This window comes from Gossypium hirsutum, chromosome A03, assembly GCF_007990345.1.
Source record: "Gossypium hirsutum isolate 1008001.06 chromosome A03, Gossypium_hirsutum_v2.1, whole genome shotgun sequence".
NCBI lineage: Eukaryota > Viridiplantae > Streptophyta > Magnoliopsida > Malvales > Malvaceae > Gossypium > Gossypium hirsutum.
In genome coordinates this window covers 18,266,234-18,290,053 of record NC_053426.1, presented here as the reverse complement: position 1 = coordinate 18,290,053, position 23,820 = coordinate 18,266,234, and the positions used below count along the sequence as shown (strand labels likewise).

Genomic DNA, 23,820 nt, shown 5'->3' with positions numbered 1-23,820 from the left:
ATGATAACTCATCTAATACTCTGATGGTATTTTCTAGCCAAAACTTAGCCCTTTCTGGATTATCATCAGCTGTTGCTTTGAATTCTTCTGCCTCATATTTATAGATTTTATCTACTAGAGGATTACCGATTCTAACAAGTTTAGCACCCTGTGGCATCTCAAGAACCGATTGAGGAGCAGGAGGGGGAGGTTGTTGTACAACAAGATTTGTTCTTATAAATTATGTAAACCATTCATTCATCATTTAAAAGAAGGCTTCTTTTGCCTCTTCAATTCGGCCCTCAGATTCGAGCTTTCTACTACTAGATGCAGCTCTTTGAATTGAAGCTGGAGCATTGCTCTCAACTTTCTGAGATTCAACTCTAGCTTGGTTAGACGACATTACTATATGAAAAACACATTTAAAATGGTCAAGAGATAGCACACTATCACAAATTATATAATGGCATGTATAGGTAAACTCGTACTTGCTACATTAGTCTGAGAATCGACTAAACTATAGCTCTGATACTAATAAATGCAACACCCCTAACCCGTATTCGTCGCCGGAATAGGTTACGGAGCATTACCGGAGTTTACAGAACAATTACAAATATTTCATGTAATTTACTATTCATATTCGAAAATATTCATATTGTCCCTTAAATAGACCTTCAAGGCCCAATTTAAGCTTTAGAAACAAGTCTAGACTAAATTAGGATCTCAAAAAATGTTTTACAAAATTTAAAATTTTTTCTCATATACAGGGGTCACACGCCCGTGAGAGTAAGCCGTGTGGCTCACATGGCCAGATGACATGCTCATGTCTCAGGCCGTGTGGGCATTCAATGTGACGCACATGATCGTGTCCCAACTCGTGTCCTTACCTATGTAACTCTCTAACTTGCCCTACACGGCCTACCACACGCCTGTGTTCTAGGCTGTGTGGTTAATTTAATTTTCACAAATTAGGTGCAGGTTTCACACGGCCAAGACACACACCGTGTTCTAGGTCGTGTATCTCACACAGCTGAGACACACACCTGTGTCTTTGCTTGTGTGCCCAATTTTGAGCATTCTATATAACAATTTTTAAGATGCAGGAAATACATGGCCAAACTATATGCCCATGTGCCAGGCCGTGTATCATACACGGTCAAGACACACGCCCGTGTGTTTACCCATGTGGACAAAATAAGGTCATTTTCTAGCCTTATTTCTCACCCAAAATGTGCCAATAACGTACACCAACACTTACAGACATATACCAAAACAATTTGGAGGATAGTGTGATTATACTCCGACCGATCTCCAACCTTTACGAGCTTCCAAGCACTATAAACAGAAGAAAATAAACCTAGTAAGCATTTAATGCTTAGTAAGTTCGAATAATAGAAATTTAACTTACCATATATTTACATTTAGATAAACATACAATAATGCATCCAAACAATTTGGCTTACAGCCTAAAACACACAACTTCACCAATCGTGTTAGTCAAGTAATTCATATAATATCAAGAACAAGGATGAGCTCATTATTTAGTGACTTTCATATACATATGCTCTCCATATCATTATTCCATATTACATGTGCATTTTAATGACAAATCATTTCAAGTTCAATTTAATTATGTTAGAACATTACCCATTGAATTTATTTTAAATATTGATAGATACGCTCAATAAGTCCACTTTAGTATACATTACTATAATTTGTCAATTCGTGTTCGGAGTACCCAATTAGGGCACATAATCAAGAAGCACACTTTCGAGCCTTGTAACGAGAAACTTACAAAGAGCCATATAATGGGAAACTATGGATAGCTAATATCGGGAAGTTCAACCGCGCACTATCAGGAAGCTCACAAAAATCCAATTTAATAGGAAACTCATGAAGAGCCTATAATCGGGATGTTTATAAAAGCTAAGGTGTGTCCACAACAAAATGTAGGATCACAACCTATCGAGACGCTCCGAAGAGCTGTAATAGGAAGCTCGCAAGAACCTTATTCAAGAAGCTCGAGGGGGTTATTAACGGGATGCTTTTTTGAGCTATGGTGTGTCTACAACATATGCAAGACCACAACCATTACGGAAAACTTGTATCCAACGATTTTCATTTGTTCAAACGGAACTTAACATTTATCGGGCGTTATCAAATATTCAATCAATTTCATATACATGACAATTATACAATTCACATATACAACATTTAATTCAAACATATAAATGTACACAATTTAGTTACACGAACTTACCTCGATACTTGTTCGTATACGAAATCTACTAATCCGAAACTTTTTGTTTTCCTCGATCCAACTCAGTATTAGGTCTTTCAGGATCTAATTAAGCTTGATTAGTTTTCTTTCTCTCTCCTAGGGTTTCCATAGAATTTTGGGGATAAAGATGATATAAAATGATAATATTTCTATTTAATTATTTATCATCCATTAATTTTTTCCACTTTTCAATTTAATCCTTGCCTTTTTCTAATTTTCCATGGATAATTCATCAAAAATATCTACTAACTTTTCTTTAATAGTCTAATTACCATATAAGGACGTCAAGTTTTGAATTCCATAGCTATTTGGTATTTATAGCTACTAGAATCCAACTTTTGCATTTTATGCAATTTGGTCCTTTCCATAATTAAACACATAATCGGTAAAATATTTTTATCAGAATTTTCATTGGACATTCCTATCATAATGCAGATCATGCAATAATATTAAAATAAATTTTCTTTTCGGTTTAGATCTGTGGTCCCGAAATCACTGTTTTGATTTCACTAAAAATGGGCTGTTACAACTCATGCGCTGCTATCGCCCCTTACTTTAACTTGTGCACACCCTTGCTCCATTTACACCACGCCAACATCACAACTTGTCTCAACCGTCAAACACATGAACCAATCACCCTCAAACCAACCCTAAACCAACATTATTAGCTTTACATTCTATTTATTTTATTAAGTTCTTAGTTTTTATAGAAATGTGGTAAGAAAATTTTTCTCTTAAATTTTAATTTGATTTGATTATTTAACTTTTCAATATTATGAATTGTTAATACTTTATGCTAATTAAATTTTGGGAAAATATTATTTGTTTCCATCTTATGTGGTGTTTAGGTTAAATCATGATCGCAAAAGAACTCATGACTCTGTTCAAGTTAAAGAATCACAAAACAAATTCCATAATGAAAAAGCCAAACCAAGATACGACAGCATTTTCAAAAATCAACAAATGCTCCCAGAAAAAGGTTTTACATTGAAAGAAAGCAACAATACTAATTTCATGGCAAGCATTCGTCAAGTAGTTAAAGCTTTAAATTGGAAAGTGTTTTGTGAGTAAAGACCAAGTGCAGATGAAGAATTAGTCCGTGAATTTTATGCAAATTTGACCTTAAGTGAATTAACAGAAGTCTCTATCCGAGGAATCAAGGTACCAATAAGTTCAAACACTGTTAATGAATTATTTGATTTACAACACTATTAATGAATTATTTGATTTACATGATTTTGAAGACGACGAATATTATTCCCTAATGGAAATTATTATGGCTGAAAAGTTGCAAGAAATTCTCGAAGAACTTACATTTTCGGGTTCTAAATGGACTATGTCAAAGCATGGGACTCACACTTTTCGTAGAGAATATTTGACACCATTAAAGAATGTACGGTTTTATTTAATTCGGTTTAGCCTTATGCCTATTTCACATGGGACTAAAATTTCAGTAAAACGAATGGTCTTGACATACTCAATTATAACAGCAAAGACTATTGATGTGGGAAAAATTTTTCCGAGAAAAATTCAAAATTTTGCTGCTAGATGTTTTGGTCCAGCATACTTTCCCTTTATGATAACAGTTTTGTGCTTGAAAGATAAATTCTTGCAAACGTAAAGAAGACAGGTTATAGCCAAGGCACAATCACAGATTGGGACCTCCTCCGAGTAGTAGGAAATTTTGTTCTGCAGCAATAAGTTGAATTGAGCCAAGATCCTGAATAAGAAGAAGAATATCCTATAGAGATCGAACCAATGTAGCCAGCTGAAATCCCTAATGAGGCAGAACCAACTGAACTAATGACTAATCCTGACACGACTACTTCAATGTATAGAACTCATTCGCCTCGCCTAGATCTTCATGATGAGTTGTCAAAGTTGATGGACATAATGCAACATATGCAATAGCAACAACAAGCTTATTGGAGATACTCAAAACTACAGGACAACTCAATGAGAAGCGGTTTTACAAAAAAATATTTCATGACCCATTTATTTTTGTGCCTGAGTTTCCAAATTTTATATTTGAACCATGGACTCCAATTTCAAAGAGGGAATGAGGTGATTCAAGAAAAAATAAGGACGATGAAGCAAAAGATGAGTCAGATTCGAAGGGATCTACAAATAAATGAAAATTAGGGATCTTTACTTTATTTTATTTTTAAGATATTTAAAGTTTTTAGGATTAGGTTCTTTTAGGATTTTATTTCTCGCATAATAAAATCAGAGGTGCATATCATCAATAAAATTGAACAAATTGCAAAATAAGAAGTGTGGGAATAGATATGTACATGTCTAGGATTGGATTTGCTTTGGAAAAGCTTGGTATTTAAGCAGTCAAACTTGACTCACCTCCTTCTCCTTAGGTCCTACCTGATGTACAATATCTATTCACTTCTATATTTTTGTTTTCTCTGTTGTTTTTAACAATGGGGACATCGTTCATCTTAAGTAGGAGGGACCAAAAATTGAAATTGTTTTTTTTTAGTTCAGAATATCTTACTCTTATAATTATGATTAAGTTATTTTTTGTTCACAAATTTCATTTTTTTTAATTATACTATACTTTAGTATAAATAAAGTTCTAATATCTCAATATTTGCAATGATAGCTGAACTATGACATAATGTTACTCTTAATATAGTTTGTAAATCATGCCATAAAAAATTTTATTTCTTTAGGAGAGCTAGGCATGCATGAAAGTTTAAGTCTATAAAATTGACTTAGTAATTTTTTGAGGCGAAATCCTAGGAAGCATAGAATTTTGAAAATGATTTAAGCAAACTTTTGGATCGTTTGAGCCTTTCAAGCCAACATTAACGAATATTTATCCCTTGAAACCCAACTTTGAGACTATATGGCCTGATTTTATTTGAATCATTGCAATACTAAGCCATCACTTCTCTCATAATTATCTCTAAATTATCCCAAAAACTAGACTCAGTCTATGTAGAATAATCTTTGAAAATAAGTTTGGGGGAGTTGAAAAAAAAAGTATCAAGTGCTCAAATTTGCAATATATACAGTAATATGCTCAAATAAAAAAAGAAAAAGAAAGAGCATATATACTCAAAAGAAATAGATGTAAAAAGTGCATGTGTACTCAAAATGCAAAATGAGTTGGTGAAGTTGAAGGTATTTATTTCGAAGGTCCTGTGCAAGCAGAGGCTAGGGCTTTTAACTTAAAATTTTCTACCTTTTACCTACCCTTTGCCCAACCACGTTACAACCCATTTAAAAGACCTATTGATTCAGATTTCTTTGTTGCCTACATTAGTGGAGAGAAATTGCTAAGCTCAACATATGAAGTCATAAGTTAAACTTAGTGATTGCAGTTTAGTCTTAAATAAGGGAATAAAAATTAAATGGTAAGAATTAGCATATCTTTATTGAGAAAACGTTTAGTCTATTCTTGCTATCATGATAATAATTGAGAATAATTCAAACATTATGTATACTTGAGTTGAATAATTTCAAAATTCTTGTTCTTGAGCATAATTACACTAAACTCATAATTGTGGGGGAAATGCATTCTAAAGATATTTTTCAAAGGTGATTTTAAAGCAATTTCTTTTTTGTGCAATACTCGGTACGAGCAATAAATTAAGTTTGGGGGTGTGGAAATACAAAAATATATACTTTTTCAGCATCTTTTGAGCTCTAACTCATGTAGTTTCGTAGTATTTTTTGTCGAAACCCATACTTTAATTATAAAATAATTAATTTTCACTTAAATTATTAATATATTGAATTTTAATTATTTTGTAATAAATTTCACAAATCTAGTTTATTTTCAATAGTTTTGCCCAAAAGGTGAAAATTGGCTCGACAGTCACCTCTAAAGGCTTGAAACGTTAAGGCAATTTTTTGCATCAAGCGAATCAAGAGCAGGGCTAATTATTTTTTTCAGCTAAGGACGGTCTAATAATGATTATTATACATACTTTATATTTAATTTTTATCCAACATTAATTGGCTTAAAAATTAATGTAAAGTCTAAAGAAGAAAGTGGCCAAATTATGTTAAATAAAAGAGGACTAGGCCAACAAGAATGGGGCGGCCCATACTGTCCATATAGCTGACCCAATCAAATGATTTTAGCTGATTTTCACACTTGCAAAACAGCCTTTGAACTTCTCCTAAATGCTATTCAACCCCCTCCACTTTTCATGCCTTTTACTTTTTGCCCCAAGCTAAAAATAGCAAGTTTGAATCACTCAAACTTGTTTAATGCATGGCCAGCCAAGGGAGAGGGAGTCACTGATAATTCTTTGTTATTTTTAGCAGCCATTCCCACTTACAAAATTGTAACATCCCAAATCCGGCCTAGACGTTATAGTCGAATCTGGCGATGTCACATGGAATGGAGTTTGTAGTCTAATTCATCGAGTGAAAACCCTTCCAGTTTATTAGTCTTTAATTAACTCAGAAAAATGCATGTCCATTGTTATGGTTCAAAACATGACTTTTTAGCGGAAGCTAGTGAACTTTTTGTTTTAGAAAACTGTTCATTTTTAGGAAAACTTTAATTCCTAGAAAACGTCATGGTTTTGTAGTGATAAAGCTGGAAAGCAAAGTATAAACCCAAATTTAGATAGTCAGTCCCAAAAGTCCCAATTACAAAAAAAATAGACACCCAATTTGTTAACGAGAAATTAATTAACTAAAAAAACATATTAAAACTGTACGAAATAGTGGTGGTCACCGCCGAGGCCTCCACTGCTCCGATCCGTCTAATGCTAGGGATTACCTGAACAGATCAAATAAAAAAGGATGAGTTTTCGCAACTCAGTGTGTAATCCCCACAGAATACATGCACACAGCATCATGTATAAACAGTTTGGGCCTAAGCCCATTACAGAATCAGTGTGGGCCTTAGACCACTCAGATACAGAGTCAAATATAAAATGGGGCCTTAGCCCATCTCAGGTATACCATGCAGAACATAACAGAATAACAAAGTCTTACCCACCAGCCTCTACACACCAACTCCGTTCAACCCTACACACCATGTGGGGATAAAAACACCCACCCATCCCTACGCACCATGCTGTACCGAAGTGCGGCACACAATCAGATAATTACAGCGGAGCTGCCAGATATCAGGCTTAAGAGCCTTTCAGAATACTTCCTCTAAATAATACTAACCCAACCCCGATGCAATGCACCATACAAGTATGATATGCTAATATGCAATTTAATAGATATTACATTCAAATCGGTATACATGACAAGAGTAACATGCTAAAACACATATATCACATAGTCAAATCGTGTAATTAGGGGTCAATTAACTCTTACCGACCCTAGAGTAGGTCCCAGTTGACTTGGGCGACTCAAGCAACATTACAAAGTATTTCAAAAAAATGGGCTCACACGCACATGTGGCCCACACGGCCCAATTTGGCTTTGGCCATATAGATCACACGGCCTGGCCCAGAATCCCACATGCTTGTGTGGTTTACGTGTGCGGGTCCACATGCCCCTGTGGCCCACACAGCCCAATTGGTCGAGCCCATATCTCGCACAAGGCCTGGCTAGTCCTCACACGGCCGTGTCATGCACCCGTGTCACGCGCGCATGCCTGGTTTATCAATCACATGCCCGTGTGACGTCGACAGTTTCATTTTTTGGCTTTTGCCAATTCTCGTTTTTTGTGTTTCCGATTACACACCTGTATTGTTTTCGATACCTAATCACTCTCGACACTCCAGTACCTAAAATTGGTCATCGAAAACACCAAATTAGACTTTTACAAATTAACTAAAATTGAAACTATAAGGAGTTATTCACCCCTCAAGTAACAACCCCTTACCTTCAATCAAACAACGACAACACCCACGAATCTAAGTTTTCGGTGAGCGACTATAAACCTCTAACTCTTCACCTAATTGCATCAATAATACTCATCAATGAAAAAATTAATAAATGGAAAGTAAACCATCCTAGCAAAACTTACCGAATCAAGACGTAAAGAATGTAGCACCAGCGAAACAGACGAGTTGAAAGGTAAACGAACAAGTACAAAAAGAAAAAAAGACAGAATTTCGATAGTTAGTGTGGAGAGGGAATTTTCACGTCAAAACCTTTTTTAGGAAAAAGAAGAAAGAAGAAAATTTGAAAAACAAACAGGAGATGTGATACATATCCCTAACTTCTCTCCCACTAATACCACAACTCAGAATTCAACTTCCACCCAAACTCTCTCCGAACTGTGCCCAAAAATAAAACTCTCTTGCTCAAGTAGGGATTGAACTCAAGACCTCCAACACACCAACACACATCTTAACCACCAGACCAGTAGGCCCATTCTGATATGAACTTACATATAATTAAACTTAAGCCTACTAAACAAGGTTAAGGCTTTATTCAGAAAAATGCCAAAATTTGCCTAAAATAGGGCTTGAACTTGGGACCTCTCACACACACCCAGAACATTTAACCACTGAAGCAGATACATATTTGTGTCACAATTCACAAAACCAAAATATAACATTTTTGGGGCGTCACAACTCTACCCCTTAAAAAAAATTTCAGCCTCGAAATTTACCTAATCAAAACAGATGAGGATACTGCTAACGTATCGCATCCTCAAGCTCCCATGTATCCTCTTCAGTGCTACGATTTCGCTACAACACCTTCACTAAAGGAAAGGATTTCCTCCTTAGAACCTTAACGCCGCGATCCAAAATCTGAATCGGCTCCTTCTCGAAGGTCAAATCTGGTTGAACCTCAATCTCTTCAACTAGAATAATATGCGTGGGATCAGAGCGGTAGCACCTCAACATCGAGATGTAGAACACATCGTGGATGCGATCTAACTCTGGAGGTAACTCCAGCTGATATGCGACTGGCCCCACTAGTTTCAAAATTCGGTACAGCCCAATAAACCGAGGGCTCAGCTTGCCCTTGCGACCGAACCTCAGAATTTTCTTCCATGACGAGACCTTGAGAAAAACGAAGTCTCCTACAGAATACTCTATCTCTCGACATTTCAGATCTGTATAAGACTTTCACCTATCAAAAGCAACTTTCAGTCGATCTCGAATCAAACGGACCTTATCCTCAGTCTCAGAGACTAATTTCAGACCCAGAATACATCGTTCACCCAACTCAATCCAGCATAAGGGAGTGCGACATTTGCGACCATACAAGGCCTCGTAAGGTGCTATCTGTATACTAGACTGGCAGTTGTTATTGTAAGTGAACTCTGCTAATGAAAAGTACTCATTTCAACTACCTCGTAAATCAATCACACATCTCCTCAACATGTCCTCTAGTATCTGAATCACCTTCTCCGACTGACCATCTGTCTGAGGATGGAAAGCAATACTGAAGTCTAGCCTCGAACCCAGAGCCTCATGCAGTTTCTTCCAAAACTAAGACGTGAAGCGAAAATCCCTATCAGAGATGATCGAGATAGGTACCCCATGAAGCCTCACTATTTCTGATATGAAGAGCTTAGCTAATTTTTGAAGAAAGAAGTCTGTCTTAACCAGAATGAAGTGAGCAGACTTGGACAATCTAACAACGATGACCCAGACCAAATCCTTCTTAGTGGGTGTTAGAGGTAACCCACTAATGAAGTTCATCATTACTCGCTCTCATTTTCATGTCGGTATCTTAACCAGCTGCAGCAAACCCAAAGGTAACTGATGTTCAACCTTAACTTGCTTACAAGTCAAACAGCAAGCAACGAAGTTAGTAACCTCATGCTTCAACCTTGGCCACCAGTATAATTTTGCAGATCTCAGTACATCTTGTTCCCACCTAGATGCAGTGCTTCCCTCATAATCGACTGTCTCAAGTCCTCATCATTCGGTACACAAATTCGATCGCGAAAACACAATACCCCATCCTTATTAATCCCAAATTTCACAGTAGTACCACTCTCAACTTGATGAAAATACAACTTTAGAGATTTATCCCCCATCAGTTTACCTCTAATCTGATCAATCCATGTCAGTTTTACCTGAAGTTCTACCAAAAGACTTCATCGAAAAGGCTATGTCGAGCGAACACCACTGCCAGATCAGTCATAGCCCTACAGCTTAACGTATCGGCCACCACAATGACCTTACCAAGATGGTACTCGATGGTGTAGTCATAATCCTTAAGTAGCTCAACCCATCTACGCTACCTAAGGTTTAACTCATTCTAAGTGAAGAGATATTTGAGGCTTTTCTGATCAGTATAGATAGTACATTTCTCACCGTACAGGTAATGCTTCCAGATATTTAGAGCGAAGACAACTGCTTCCAACTCCAAATCGTGCGTTGAATAGTTAACCTCATGAGTCTTGAGTTGACGAGACGCATACGCAACTAATTTTCGTCCTGCATCATAACATAACTCAGACTCACATGTGACGCATCGCTATATACCACAAAGTCCCTACCAGGCTCAAGTTGTATCAGAACAGAAGTTTAAATCAGAACAGTCTTAAGCTTATCAAAACTCTCCTGCTATACATCAGTCCAAATGAAGGAAACTCCCTCACGCTGTAGCTTAGTCATCAGATCCGCGATCAAAGGGAACCCTTCTACAAAACGATGATAATATCTCGCCAACCCCAGAATTGATTTCCGCTATTTCGGGTTCTTATTTTTCGTAGCGAAATCAAGGTTTATAAGAAAGTAAGTGAAGTTTGAAAACTACAGATCTCAGACACATTTTTCGGCTGCTTCTAATCCAACACCGCCTAAATCTTATGAGCATCGACTCGTATCCCCTCAGCAGAAACTACATGTGCCAGAAATGTCACTTCCTAAAGCCAAAACTCACACTTGCTGAACTTTGCATACAACTGTTTCTCACGAAAAATCTGTAGAACCACTCTAAAATGCTCATCATGCTGATCCTCTATCTTAGAATACACCAAAATGTCATCAATAAATACCACCATAAATTGGTCCAGATTAGGCTGGAATTGTAATGACCCGAACTGTAATGGTCCAAAATGTCATTTCTGAAAAATGGATTCGTAAATATTTATTAAAAATATTTATGAAGTTACGTGAGTGGTTAATTAAAGTTTAATGAAGTGAATTTAGCTTAATTAAGGATAAATGGATAAAAGGATTAAATTGAATGAAGTGTGAAAGTTTAATTATAGAATAAAGAAAATTGAGGGGATTAAATAAGTAAATAAGCCAAAGTGAGTGCCAAGTGTGTGATAAAAATAAAATACATGTGTGATAAATAATGTACATACATTTGTAATACATGTATGTATTTACTTATTATTTAAGTAAGTATTAATGTATTTATTTTTATTAAATTGATATTATATGATAAATAAATAAAAGTAAGACAAATGTATGGTAATTATTAGATACAAATGTATTAATAAAAATACATACACTTGTAATACTTGTATTTAAGTATTAATAGATATTTATTATTTATAAAAGATATTTATTAATTAAATAATTATGTTATAAGATATTTATATGATAAATAAATTAAATAAAGACAAGTGTATTAATATATATGTATAAAAATGTAAAAGAAATAATTGATTATTAAATAGATATTTATTAATGTTATTATATTATATATATATATATCAACAAAACAAATGAAATAAAGGAAATAAAGAGAAAGAAACAGAATGTGGAACGAAAAGCAGGGGAAGGAAACAAAGAAAGAAGAAAAGAAACGAAAAAGGAGAAATAGGGATTTTAAAGCTTGGAAGTTTAATAGGTAAGTTAATTTAGCCATTTTTACTTAATTTTAATGTTTTAGAAGCTTTGGAACAAGATTTTGATGAAATTAAGTTGATATTTTGAAAGTTATTAGATTTCAAGATAATGTTCATGTTGAGTAAAATGATGAAATAAGGGTTGAATTGATAGAAATTCAAGTTAGAAATGAAATAAAGATTGAATTGTAAAGTAATTCATAAGTTTTGTGTTGAAGGGCTAATTTGAGGAAATTTCGAAACTAGTGAAATAAGCTGAAAATTTAGTAGTTAAATTTGAGTTTGGATGGAACTTGAATAGAAATAGAGTATGAATTAAGTTAGTAAAGTGAATGAATTAGTTAGGACCTAATTGAAAATAAGGTGTAAATTGAATAGAAATTCAATTATTTGTTATAATGAGTGCTAAAAATTAATGGTATAATTATTTTAATTCCCGTAGCTAATGTTGTCTTAGGAAATCTTGGCTAAGCAAGGAAAAAGACAAAGACAACGGGAGTTAGCTCGGAAATTACGGTTTGTATTTCTATAATCCGAACTTAATACTTAAATTGTTGGATTTATTATTTAATATATATATATGAGGTGTTTTGAGACGATTATTTGAATTGGATTGAATATTGATTATATTGAATTGATTTATGAATATATGTGAATGTTTGAATTGAATTGAATATTGATGTGGAAATTGAATAATAAATATTTGTTATATTGGAAAATTTATGTAGTTGGAAATATGATTATTATGAAATTGATAGAAAAATGTGATTATTATGAAATTGAATATTTATTAGTGAAAAGTGAATGGAATTATATTGAATTGAAAATATATAGTTAATTAATTAAAATATGAATTAATTGAAAACTGAAAAGTGAATTAAATACCCTATTAACTAGTCGGACTAGTCGGATATAGTTGGCATGCCATAGGATATGGAAGAGTACGGGTTTTGCCAGCTTACTGATCAGGCACTTATGTGCCAACTACTATTACTGTTACCGTTACTGTTACCGATTCGGCACTTTGTGTGTCGGATATTGTTACTGTTACCGTTACTGTTACTGTTTCGGATTTGTTTTGATGAGGTAATCTGTGTACCGTACTGTTACTATTACCGTTCTAAATTTGTTCTGATGAGGTACTTTGTGTACCGTACTGCTACTATTACTGTTACTGTTCCGGCTTCGGCCGATGAGGCACTATGTGCCGTACTGGTGTGTTGGTTGGATCTGTGTATCCGTCTATGTCAGAGTCATGTCGATAGGGATAAATAAAGGAACTGGAAAGATCGACTGTTGCTGAATAATTTAATTGTTACTCTATATCTGATTTTTACTGAATAATTGACTGTTATTGGATAAACGATCAATTGATTGATACTGAGTAACTGATTATTATTGAATAATTGATTGTTACCGAATAACTGACTGTTACTGAATAAATAATTGTTTTGATTCACTGATTGTTAATGAATATTACTGATTGATTAATTGCTATTGAAAAATAATAAATGATTTTGAATTTAAAGTAGACCAAAACATTGGTTGGAAAATGAATGTTTGAATACTCATTGAGTTTTAATAGTTCAATATATATAAATTAATATGTTTTATAATTGTTTAAGTGTTCAGATTATAGAAATACCACTAAATGTATACTCAGCATACGGTTTGTTTCCGTGCTCAGGTTAAGTTAAGGCTAGACCGTTAAATCAGCATCCCAGGTCGATCCTGAATTCGATAAGGTAAAGTATGTTGAGTATTAGTAATGGCATGTACCTAGGATGTCTTATGAGTGTCACCTAGGTTGTGAAAGTTTTGATGAAATAAGTAAATTATGGTTGGCAATGGTATATAGTATGAAGTTGAAATAATTGATAAAGCAAGTGATATACTTAAAAAGATTTATTGGATAGGTTATAAAATGTTTTAGATTGGTAAGATTTGTGTATATTTAAATGTATTTGGATTATTTGAATGTTGGCAAATTGTTTTGGTTGAAGTTTTAATTTGCAAGGTTAGAAACATTTATTTTAATAAATGACTATAATTGAACTGTACAGACCGGTAATGCCTTGTAATCCTATTCCGAGAACTGATAAGGGTTAGAGGGTGTTACAGGAACACACGGTTCATCAAGTCCATAAATGCCGCTGGTGCATTAGTCAAACCAAAAGGCATAACTAGGAAATTGTAATGTCCATATAAAGTCCTAAATGCCATCTTATGCAAGTCAGCCTCCTTTACTCTCAATTGATGATATCCCGATCACAGATCAATCTTAGAAAACACAGAAGCCTCTCTAAACTGATCGAATAAGTCATCTATCCTCGAAAGTGGGTACTTATTCTTGATCTTTTAACTTGTTCAACTGACGGTAGTCGATACACATCCTCATTGTCCCATCTTTCTTTTCCACGAACAACACAGGTGCTCCCCACGGAGACACACTGGGACGATTGAACCCACGATCCAACAACTCCTGAATCTGAGCCTTAAGCTCCGTAAGCTCCTTCGGTGCCATTTGGTAGGGAGCGGTAGACACTGGAGCTGTACCCGAAATAAGTTCAATCCCAAATTCCACCTCTACGTTTGGAGGTAAACTCGATAGTTCATCAAGAAAGACATCCGAAAAATCCCTTACTGTTCTGATGTCCTTTACAGTAGAGTCCCCAGAAGTGGAAACACTTACGTAGGCCAGATATGCCTCATAACCTTTTTGAAACAACATTTCAGCCATCAACGCAGAGATCACATTACTCAAAAAATCTTGACGTTCCCCAATCACAACTACCTCGTCATCCCTTCGGTTCTTAAAACAACCCTCTTAGACGTACAGTCCAGACTTACTCGATGCTTGACCAAGCAATCCATCCCCAGAATCAAGTCGAACTCTCCAAACGGAAGCTCCATCAGATCAGCTAGAAATACTATCCTTTGAACCTCTAACGGGACGTCTTTATACAGCCTACTAACCCAGATAGATTGCCCCAATGAACTCACAACGGTCACTTCACTAGGAGTATTCTCAACCGAAATCCCTAAAGTTTCCGACATAGTGCTAACAATGTAAGAGTATGTAGAACCTATGTCTATCAGTACAAGATAAGGTACATTAAAAATTAAAAACGTACCTGTAATGACATCTGGAGCATCCCAATCCTCTCGGCGATGAGCAGCATAAACAAGAGTAGGCCGTCTTGCCTCAGTATGTCCAGCACATCTGTCTGGTGCTCTCTTTCCATGGCCCATGTCGTTATCACCCCTGGCCTGACCACGGCCCCTAGGTGGCTGCTGAACTACCCTCGACAACTATGCATTAACAGATCCTGCAGCTTGCATCTGATCAATCTTCGGTGGACACTTTCTAACACGATACTGGGTAGACTCACATCTTAAACACGCCCCAATAGTCCTCCAACACTCGCCCGGATGGCGTCTACCACAATGCCCACAAGGCAAAATCCAAATAGGTGCAACAAGGGCCCCAACTCTGACTGGCCCATCAGGTCTGGCCTTTTTCTTAGGCCTCATCACTGAACTCCAGGGCTTCGAATCCCTCTTGTTCTTACCCCTCTCGTGATCCCTATTCTAGTACTCTGCGTGCTTAATATCCTCAGCAATCTTGGCCTTCTCGACCAAAATAGTAAACTCACGCTTTCTCTGCAGAGCTATCAGCACCCTCAGATTATCCCTAAGACCATCCTCAAAATGTACACATCTCTCGTATTCAGTCTCCACCATGCCTCGCGCATAATGGCTCAATCTCAAGAGCTCAACCTCATACTCGACTACTAAGCGGTCTCCTTGGGTGAGATTAAGAAACTCATGCCTCTTGGCATCAATGTAGCTGGCCTCTACATACTTACTCTAGAACGCCGCCTTAAAATAGTCCCAAGTCAATCAATCAGGCTGAGTGCCCTCCTTAACTGTTAGCCACCACTGATATGCCTCATCGCGAAGTAATGAAACAGCCCCCTTAAGCTTTTGCTCAGCGGTACAATCCAGATCGTCCATAATTCTCTCTGTGGCCTCCATCCAATACTCAGCCACGTCAGGGGTGACTCCAGCGACACCTCTAAATAAATTAGCCCCATTGGACCGGAGTCGTTCTGTAGCTTACCTTTGGCCCTCAGTTCCGATGTTGGCCCCAACGACCCTCTCTAATATCCTGAGCATAGCCTGGGATAGTGCATCGTCCCTAGCCATGCGGTCCTAAGACCTAGTCTTAGCAGCAGGCGACACTGGCGTCTCACTTGTGTCCAAATTCAATATATTATCCATGGAAGAGGACTCAGCTTGAGCCCCTCTACGGCCTCTACCTCAGCCTCTAGTACCACGTCCGTGGATACCTCATGCGCTCATTGTCTAATCGAATTTATCTATATTACAAATTTTATGGATCAGTTACAGTTTCAATATTTATTAACGAATGTTTTATGCAAAACAATACCAAAAGTTCAGAGTTTGTTTTCATAAATCACAGTCTCACTATAGTTTTTAGTACGGTTTAGTACCTATAGTAGTTTTGGAATGTACTATCTACAGTATTGCGAAATAAACAGTACAAATTTTAGAAAACTTACAGAATCGGTGCCAGAGACTCTGGGAACCACACACTTAACTAGAATATTTGGAAATAATTTCTTTAAAAATAAATTTTGGAACCTAAAATTCACAGTCAAGTTTTGAACCTGGCTCTAATACCATTAAATGTAACACCCTAAACCCGACGTAGACATTATGGCTGAATATGGCGATGTCACATGGAATGGAGTTTGTAGTCTAATTCATCGAGTGAAAACCCTTCCAGTTTATTAGTTTTTAATTAACTTAGAAAAATGCATGTTCCTTGTTATAGTTCAAAACGTGACTTTTTAGCGGGAGCTTGTGAACTTTTTATTTTAGAAAACCGTTCGTTTTTAGGAAAACTTTAATTTTTGTAGTAATAAAGCTAGAAAGCAAAGTATAAACCCAAATTTAGATAGTCAGACCCAAAAGTCCCAATTACAAAAAAATAGACACCCAATTTGTTAACGAGAAATTAATTAACTAAAAAAAAGTATTAAAACAATACGAAATAGTGGTGGTTACTGTCGAGTCCTCCGCTACTCCGATCCGTCTAATGCTGGGGATTACCTGAATAGATCAAACAAAAAATAATGAATTTTCACAACTCAGTGTGTAATCCCCACAGAATACATGCACACAGCATAACATCAAAAATCAATCATGTATAAACAGTTTGGGCCTAAGCCCATTATAGAAACAGTGTGGGCCTTAGCCCACTCAGATACAGAGTCAAATATAAAATGAGGCCTTAGCCCGTCTCAGGTATACCATGCAAAACATAATAGAATAACAACGTCCTACCCATTAGCCTCTACACTCCAACTCCGTCCAACCCTACACACCATGTGGGGATAAAATCAACCCACCCATCCCTACACACCATGTTGTACCGAAGTGCGGCACATAATCTGATAATTGCAGCGGAGCTGCCAGATATCAGGCTTAAGAGCCTTTCAGAATACTTCCTCCAAATAATACTAACCCAACCCCGATGCAATGCACCATACAAGTATGATATGCTAATATGCAATTTAACAAATCGTACATTCAAACCAGGATACATGACAAGAGTAACATGCTAAAACACATATATCACATAGTCAGATCTTGTAATCAGGGGTCAAGTAACTCTTGCCGACCCTACAGTAGGTCTAGTCGACTTGGACGACTCGAGCAACCTTATAGAGTATTTCAGAAAAATGGGCTCACACACCCATGTGGCCTGCCCGTGTAGGTCAACATGCCCATGTGGCCCACAGATCTAATTTGGCTGTGGCTATGTGGATCACACGGCCTGGCCCAGAATCCCACACGCCCGTGTGGCCCACATGGCCCAATTGCTCGAACTCATGTCTCGCACACGGCCTCGTCAGTCCTCACACGGCCTTATCATGTGTCTATGTCACGCGCCCATAGCCTGGTTTGTCAATCACACGCCCGGTGCTGCCACACGCCCTACCGCACAGGCGACCATACGTCGGTGTGGCGTCGACAGTTTCATTTTTTAGCGTTCGTCGATTCTTGTTTTCTGTGTTTTCGGGTACACACCTGTATCATTTTCGATGCCTAATCACTCTCGAGCACTCCAGTACCTAAAATTGGTCATTGGAAACACCAAATTAGACTTTTAAAAATTAACTAAAATCGAATCCATAATGAGTTATTCACCCCTCAAGTAACAACCCCTTACCTTCGATCGAACAACGACAACACCCGTGAATCTAAGTTCCCGATGAGCGACTCTGGGCCTCTAATTCTTCACCTAATCGACATCAACGATACTCATCAATGACAAAATTAATGAATGGAAAGAAAACCATCCTAACAAAACTTACTGAATCAAGACGTAAACAACGTAGCACAAGTGAAAGAGACGAGTTGAAAGGTAAACGAACAAGTGCAAAAAGAAAAAAGAGGGCAAAATTTCGACAATTAGTGTGGAGAGGGAATTTTCACGTCAAAACTTTTTTTGGGAAAAAGAAGAAAGAAGAAAATTTGAAGAACAAATAGGAGATGTGATACACGTCCCTAATTTCTCTCCCACTAACACCACAACTTAGAATTCAACTTCCACCCAAACTCTCTCCGAACTGTGCCCAAAAATAAAACTCCATTGCTCACGTAGGGATTCAAGCTCAAGACTTCTAACACACTAACACACATTTTAACCACCAGACCAGCAGGCCAATTTGGATATGAACTTACATACAATTAAACTTAAGCCTACTAAACAAGGTTAAGGCTTTATTCAGAAAAATACCAAAATTTGCCCAAAATAGGACTTGAACTTGAAACTTCACACACACACCCAAAACACTTAACCACTGTAGCAGATGCACATTTGTGTTACAATTCACAAAACCAAAATATAACATTTTTGGGGCGTTACATAAATACCCCTATTCCCTTCCTCATTTCACACAACTCACATCCTACATATTCTTCACCTTTCTCTCTTCTATTTCCTTCATTGTTTTCCCATTTTCTTGCCATCTTCCTTTGGTGATTTCCACTCTTGAAAGAGAGCTTGCATCTCCCTTGGAGTAGCAACATTTAAATGTTAGTTAAGGCCTTGAATCGACAGAACGAGCTGTGAAGATGATGAGGACACTAGTCTGGCTTCGGAGAAACACCAAGATTTGTTTCCTAGTTCTGCTCTTCTCTTTAATTTTTCTCGTTTATGTTGTGATTATGAACATGAATATTTGTTGTGTTGTTGTTCTTGATTTAATTAAAATGGCTTAGATTTAATTCAAATGGTTTAGTTAACAAAATACCAAGTTGTCGTGAAATTATTTATAACAACATGAACATGGGCTTAGTAATTCTAAGTTAAGGAATGTAATTGATTTAATACATTTATGTCATATTGATTAAACTCATTTTCAGAAATCGTGTATTGGAACATTTTTACTTTTTATTTGTCTTAGTTAATTTTTAGTTTTATAAAAACTTCTTCAAATCAATATATTTTTCTTTCACCAAATTGCTTAAAGTTGTATTTCATAAATATTTTCTTTCACAGTCCTTATGGGTATGATAACTCGACATTTACTTGTCACTTTATTACTTGTTAGTGATTGTGTACACTTGCAAAATTTCGTCGTTCTAGCTATTCATACATTGGCGAATCTAGCTCCTACACAACTACATGCTCACCAAGACTGTGAGCTCACCATATTTGCCAGCTTATCAATAGTGCGAACTGCGAGGTCATCAAAACTGCGAGCTCACCAAATATGCGAGCTCACCAAGCTTGAAAGCTCTCCAAGTTTCAAGATTTATCAAGTTGTAGTATTTTATTATTATATTCAGCTTATTTAAGCGTAGATGTTTATGTAAATTAATATGTTGAAATGAAAAATAAAAAAATTATAATCCAAACACTTCTCTATTTTATTGTATCGCTTTCTGTTTCAATCTTTCCTTCATCAAATATCCAACATACACAACAAACAAATAATCGAATAAAAACAAGATTAATCAAAAGAAGTGGTCGGTTGGAGTCTTGGACAGATAACCTACACCTTAATATGTTTGTTGCTTTTTTCCTATTTTTCGTCCCTACCTAAAAACTAGGATTGATTTGCAGCAGGTAAACATTTGGCAGTTTTGATTTTCCTTTGAGTTCACATGAAAATATTCCAAGAAATATTAGGGTTAATATTATTTTGGGTTTGAATTTCACAAAATGTTTTTATGTTGAGTTTGAAATTTTTTAATTTAGATTAATGTTTTATATTTTTGGAAAAAAGGCCATGTTCTAATGTGAGACAATTATTAAATTTCAAGTTAAATTTAGATAAAAAAAGTATTTCAATTTTAGTGTGGGATAATTGTTAAGTTAAAGTCTAAAAATTAGATTATGATGAACTATTATTGTTTTAGTTAAGATTGCATGTAATTGAGAAAGAATTGCAAAGGTTAAAACACGACATAAAATATAATATGATATTAGAAAAATAATACAAATTGAGTTGTTCTCATATTTTATCACTACTGTTGATTAAATATATATTTTTCAAAACCATTATTTTATAATAAATTTAATAATAAAAGTGACCCACTAATCGGATCAGGCCGAGATTTGACATGATTTTTTTTTTTTTTAAAACGGATCGTGACCCGACCGGGCCGAGTAAGAATGGATGCAAATGAGTGCCTTATCTACTTAACCCTTCACTCACATAACTAAAGTACCAAAAATCCATAACTTTTGGAGGAAAAAAAAGAAAAAAGAACTACCACATTCTACAAGCCAAATATGAGCTTCACCATTTTAAAACCATGGATTCACTGTAGTTATCTTCAACCTACCAAATTCGGCAACTACCCATTTTCAAGCAGCACCAGGCTTTTCAACAATGGCTGCCAGCAGGTAAGTAGTTTGGTGAGTGATTTGATTTGCAGGGATGTTACTGCAGTACCAGCTTGAAATTTGTGATGTATATACATATAGATTGATGAAGGCAACAAGAGTAAAAGAAGGGGAGCTTTTGTTAAAGTTAATGCTCTACCAGATTGGCCTCTAATGGCAGTTTTAGTTCATCATGTTCAACAACTTGATGCCCAAAGAGAAATTATAACCAATAAATCTATTTGGCATCTTAGTGATGAAGCCATTAAAAAAGTTTGTAAGTGTTTTTCCATCAATTCATTCATTCATTCAAATTGGTCAACGATTTACGTATTGAAGCTATATGATGAAATGCTGAAGAATTTTCCTTTGGTCCTTTTTTGCTTTGTAGATGCTTTCTACATTATGTTCACTTGCTGGGGATGTTTGTTTTTTGGGTCCACCAAGGTATAATCATATGTCCATTGATTTTGTTCGCTATAATTGATATATAATGGGTGGCTTTCTTTTGATTTGAGCTTTGAAGTATCTGATTTAGAACATTCATTGTATAGGATCCATACTATGATTCTGAAGTATACAGGAAAGATGGAGGTGATGGTACTGGACATTGGGTTTATGAGAAGGTTAATTACATCCCTTAATTTCCTCATCTATATCATATCTATACTGTTATTTAAGATTTTAACTAAGTTGTTGTCACGAGTAAATCAGTAACTAATTCGATTAAAGAATTACAAGAATATCTTTCTATAATTAAAATAAATTATATTATTCGAAGGTATTTTAATCTTTTAATTAAAAAACCAATCAAAATATACATATAATAAAACTAGAACCCCTGTAAATTGTATTGATAAAATTTAAATTAACCAATTAACTAAAGCTTTGTTTTAATAACTTTTATACATTTTCATTTTAATACCCATATTTTATTACCTCCATCAATTGTATATATACACTATATAAGGTACAATCAACTCATTTGTAAAATTACTAAATTATCATTATTTTAAAAAATAACAAATGTTATTCTAAGGATTTTTTTGGTCTCTTGATACTTTTATAATATTCCAAATGAAATAACTGTAAAATATTGTTTGTGAAATGAACACAAGCTCAACAAATTTAAATAAATATCTCTTATCACTCCATTAATTATTTATTAAAATAAATTTATAAATATACTTTTTAATATTTGATATTTGCAGTCACAACATTGTGGATGTGATAAATTATAGTATTATTGATTGGTTGCGGAAAAAAAGAAGCCTCGGTTGGGGAATAAGGGAAGGATGTACATGCATGAACCCACCAATTGAATTGAATTAAGCGCCGGATTCATTTCTTTGACATTAAATTAGTCTAAAATCAATCTCGAAACACCAATTTCTAAATCTTACCAAAGTTGAAGTACCAAATATGTGATTGATTCTTAGGCTTTTCTCTTTTGGCATAAAGGTCTTATAGTCTAGGGATATTATAATATCATACTTGCTAGATTCCATAGTTTTTAAAAGTTTGATTGCATAAACTAATTGGACTAAGCTAAGGGTTCTTACCTTTTTGCTTTTGAAGTACTGTTAGTTCACTTTCAATTCAGTTGTATATGTTGTTTCGCTCATGAGGCTATTTGAAATGCAGCAAGAGGACATTGAAGAATCTGCAAGGGCAGAGCTGTGGCGTGAAGAGCTGATTGAGGAGATAGAGCAGAAGGTCGGTGGGCTTCGAGAACTCGAAGAAGCAGGCCGCAAGTAGAAGCTTGATATTATATACAGAACCATGTGAAACATCCCTGTATATATGTTTTAAATATGCATCGACAGAAAAAGATAAACTTCTTGATGTTATTTTATTGCAAACATTTTACATGCTTGGCCTGAATGATATTATGGAGTAAATTTGAGTTCTTGGCATTTTCTCGTTTTATACTTCCTATTTAGCAGCAACTTTTCGATTGCAAATATAATAAATGTTACTTCGATTTTAAGGGTGGGGCTTGTGGATATGGAAATCTATACAGCCAAGGGTGTGGGACCAATACGGCAGCATTGAGCACAGCACTGTTAACTAATGGCTTGAGTTGTGGTGCTTTTGTTTTGAGCTCAAGTTTGTTAATGAACCTAACTGGTGCCCGCCAAACAACGCAGGCGGCCGGTGCAACCCCCCACCCCCAACCAACCATTTTCATCTCTCTCAACCCGTTTTCCAACAAATTGCTCATTATAAAGCTGGGATTGTTCCTATAACTTATCTTTCCAGCTTGTAGTTACATACGCGTTTTCAATCATGTTTATTGCGGACATAACATATGTTATTGTGATTTTTATAGGGTGCCATGTAGAAAGAGGAGGGGCATGAGAGTGACAACCAATGGCCATTCGTACTTCAACCTAGTCCTATTCACCAATGTCGGGGGTGCCAGGAATGTTCATTCGGCTTCGATCAAAGGGTCGAAAATTGGTTGGTTACCCATATCGATTAGTTGTGGCCAAAACTGGCAAAGCAACGGTTACCTTAATGGGCAAAGCCTCTCTTTCAAGGTCACAACCAACGATGGGACACACTTTTGTCTCTAACAATATTGTTCCTTCGGATTGGTCCTTTGGCCAGACCTTTACTGGGTTGCAATTCCCTTAAAATTTTAAAATATAAAAACCATTATAGATTTCGTAGATACGAAAAAATGTCAGAAATAAGTACGTACGTAAGTACAAAACTCAAACTTATTTTGGTACTTGTTTGTCATTGAAGTTGGATTAGATAAATTGGCACTAGTCGGAACTTTACCACCCACAATGCCTTTTAGTTTCAATATATGTTAGTACGATTCATTTAATTATAGGATAATTTTCAACTTTATCCACTTATGTATAGTTTAAAATACGTTTTAATCATAGCGGAAGAGGATCAAACCATCATTTT

General features: G+C 35.7%; 1 protein-coding gene across 1 annotated transcript; it reads left to right on the top strand.

Moving 5' to 3' along the window:
- Positions 1–20,620: 20,620 nt before the first annotated feature.
- On the top strand, positions 20,621–22,811 carry LOC107886148 (photosynthetic NDH subunit of subcomplex B 4, chloroplastic). Its single transcript, XM_016809991.2, has 5 exons — positions 20,621–20,916; positions 20,998–21,172; positions 21,287–21,342; positions 21,450–21,521; positions 22,540–22,811. The coding sequence occupies exons 1-5, from the start codon at positions 20,803–20,805 to the stop codon at positions 22,651–22,653; spliced, it is 531 nt and encodes a 176-aa protein (XP_016665480.1). The 5' UTR covers positions 20,621–20,802; the 3' UTR covers positions 22,654–22,811.
- Positions 22,812–23,820: the final 1,009 nt, after the last annotated feature.

Excerpts from the sequence above, each read along its gene's own strand:
- LOC107886148 (XM_016809991.2), top strand. The coding sequence starts at position 20,803 with ATGAGCTTCACCATTTTAAAACCATGGATTCACTGTAGTTATCTTCAA. Across the intron at positions 21,173-21,286 it reads TGAAGCCATTAAAAAAGTTT|ATGCTTTCTACATTATGTTC; the intron begins GTAAGTGTTTTT and ends TTTGCTTTGTAG. Across the intron at positions 21,522-22,539 it reads GACATTGGGTTTATGAGAAG|CAAGAGGACATTGAAGAATC; the intron begins GTTAATTACATC and ends TTTGAAATGCAG.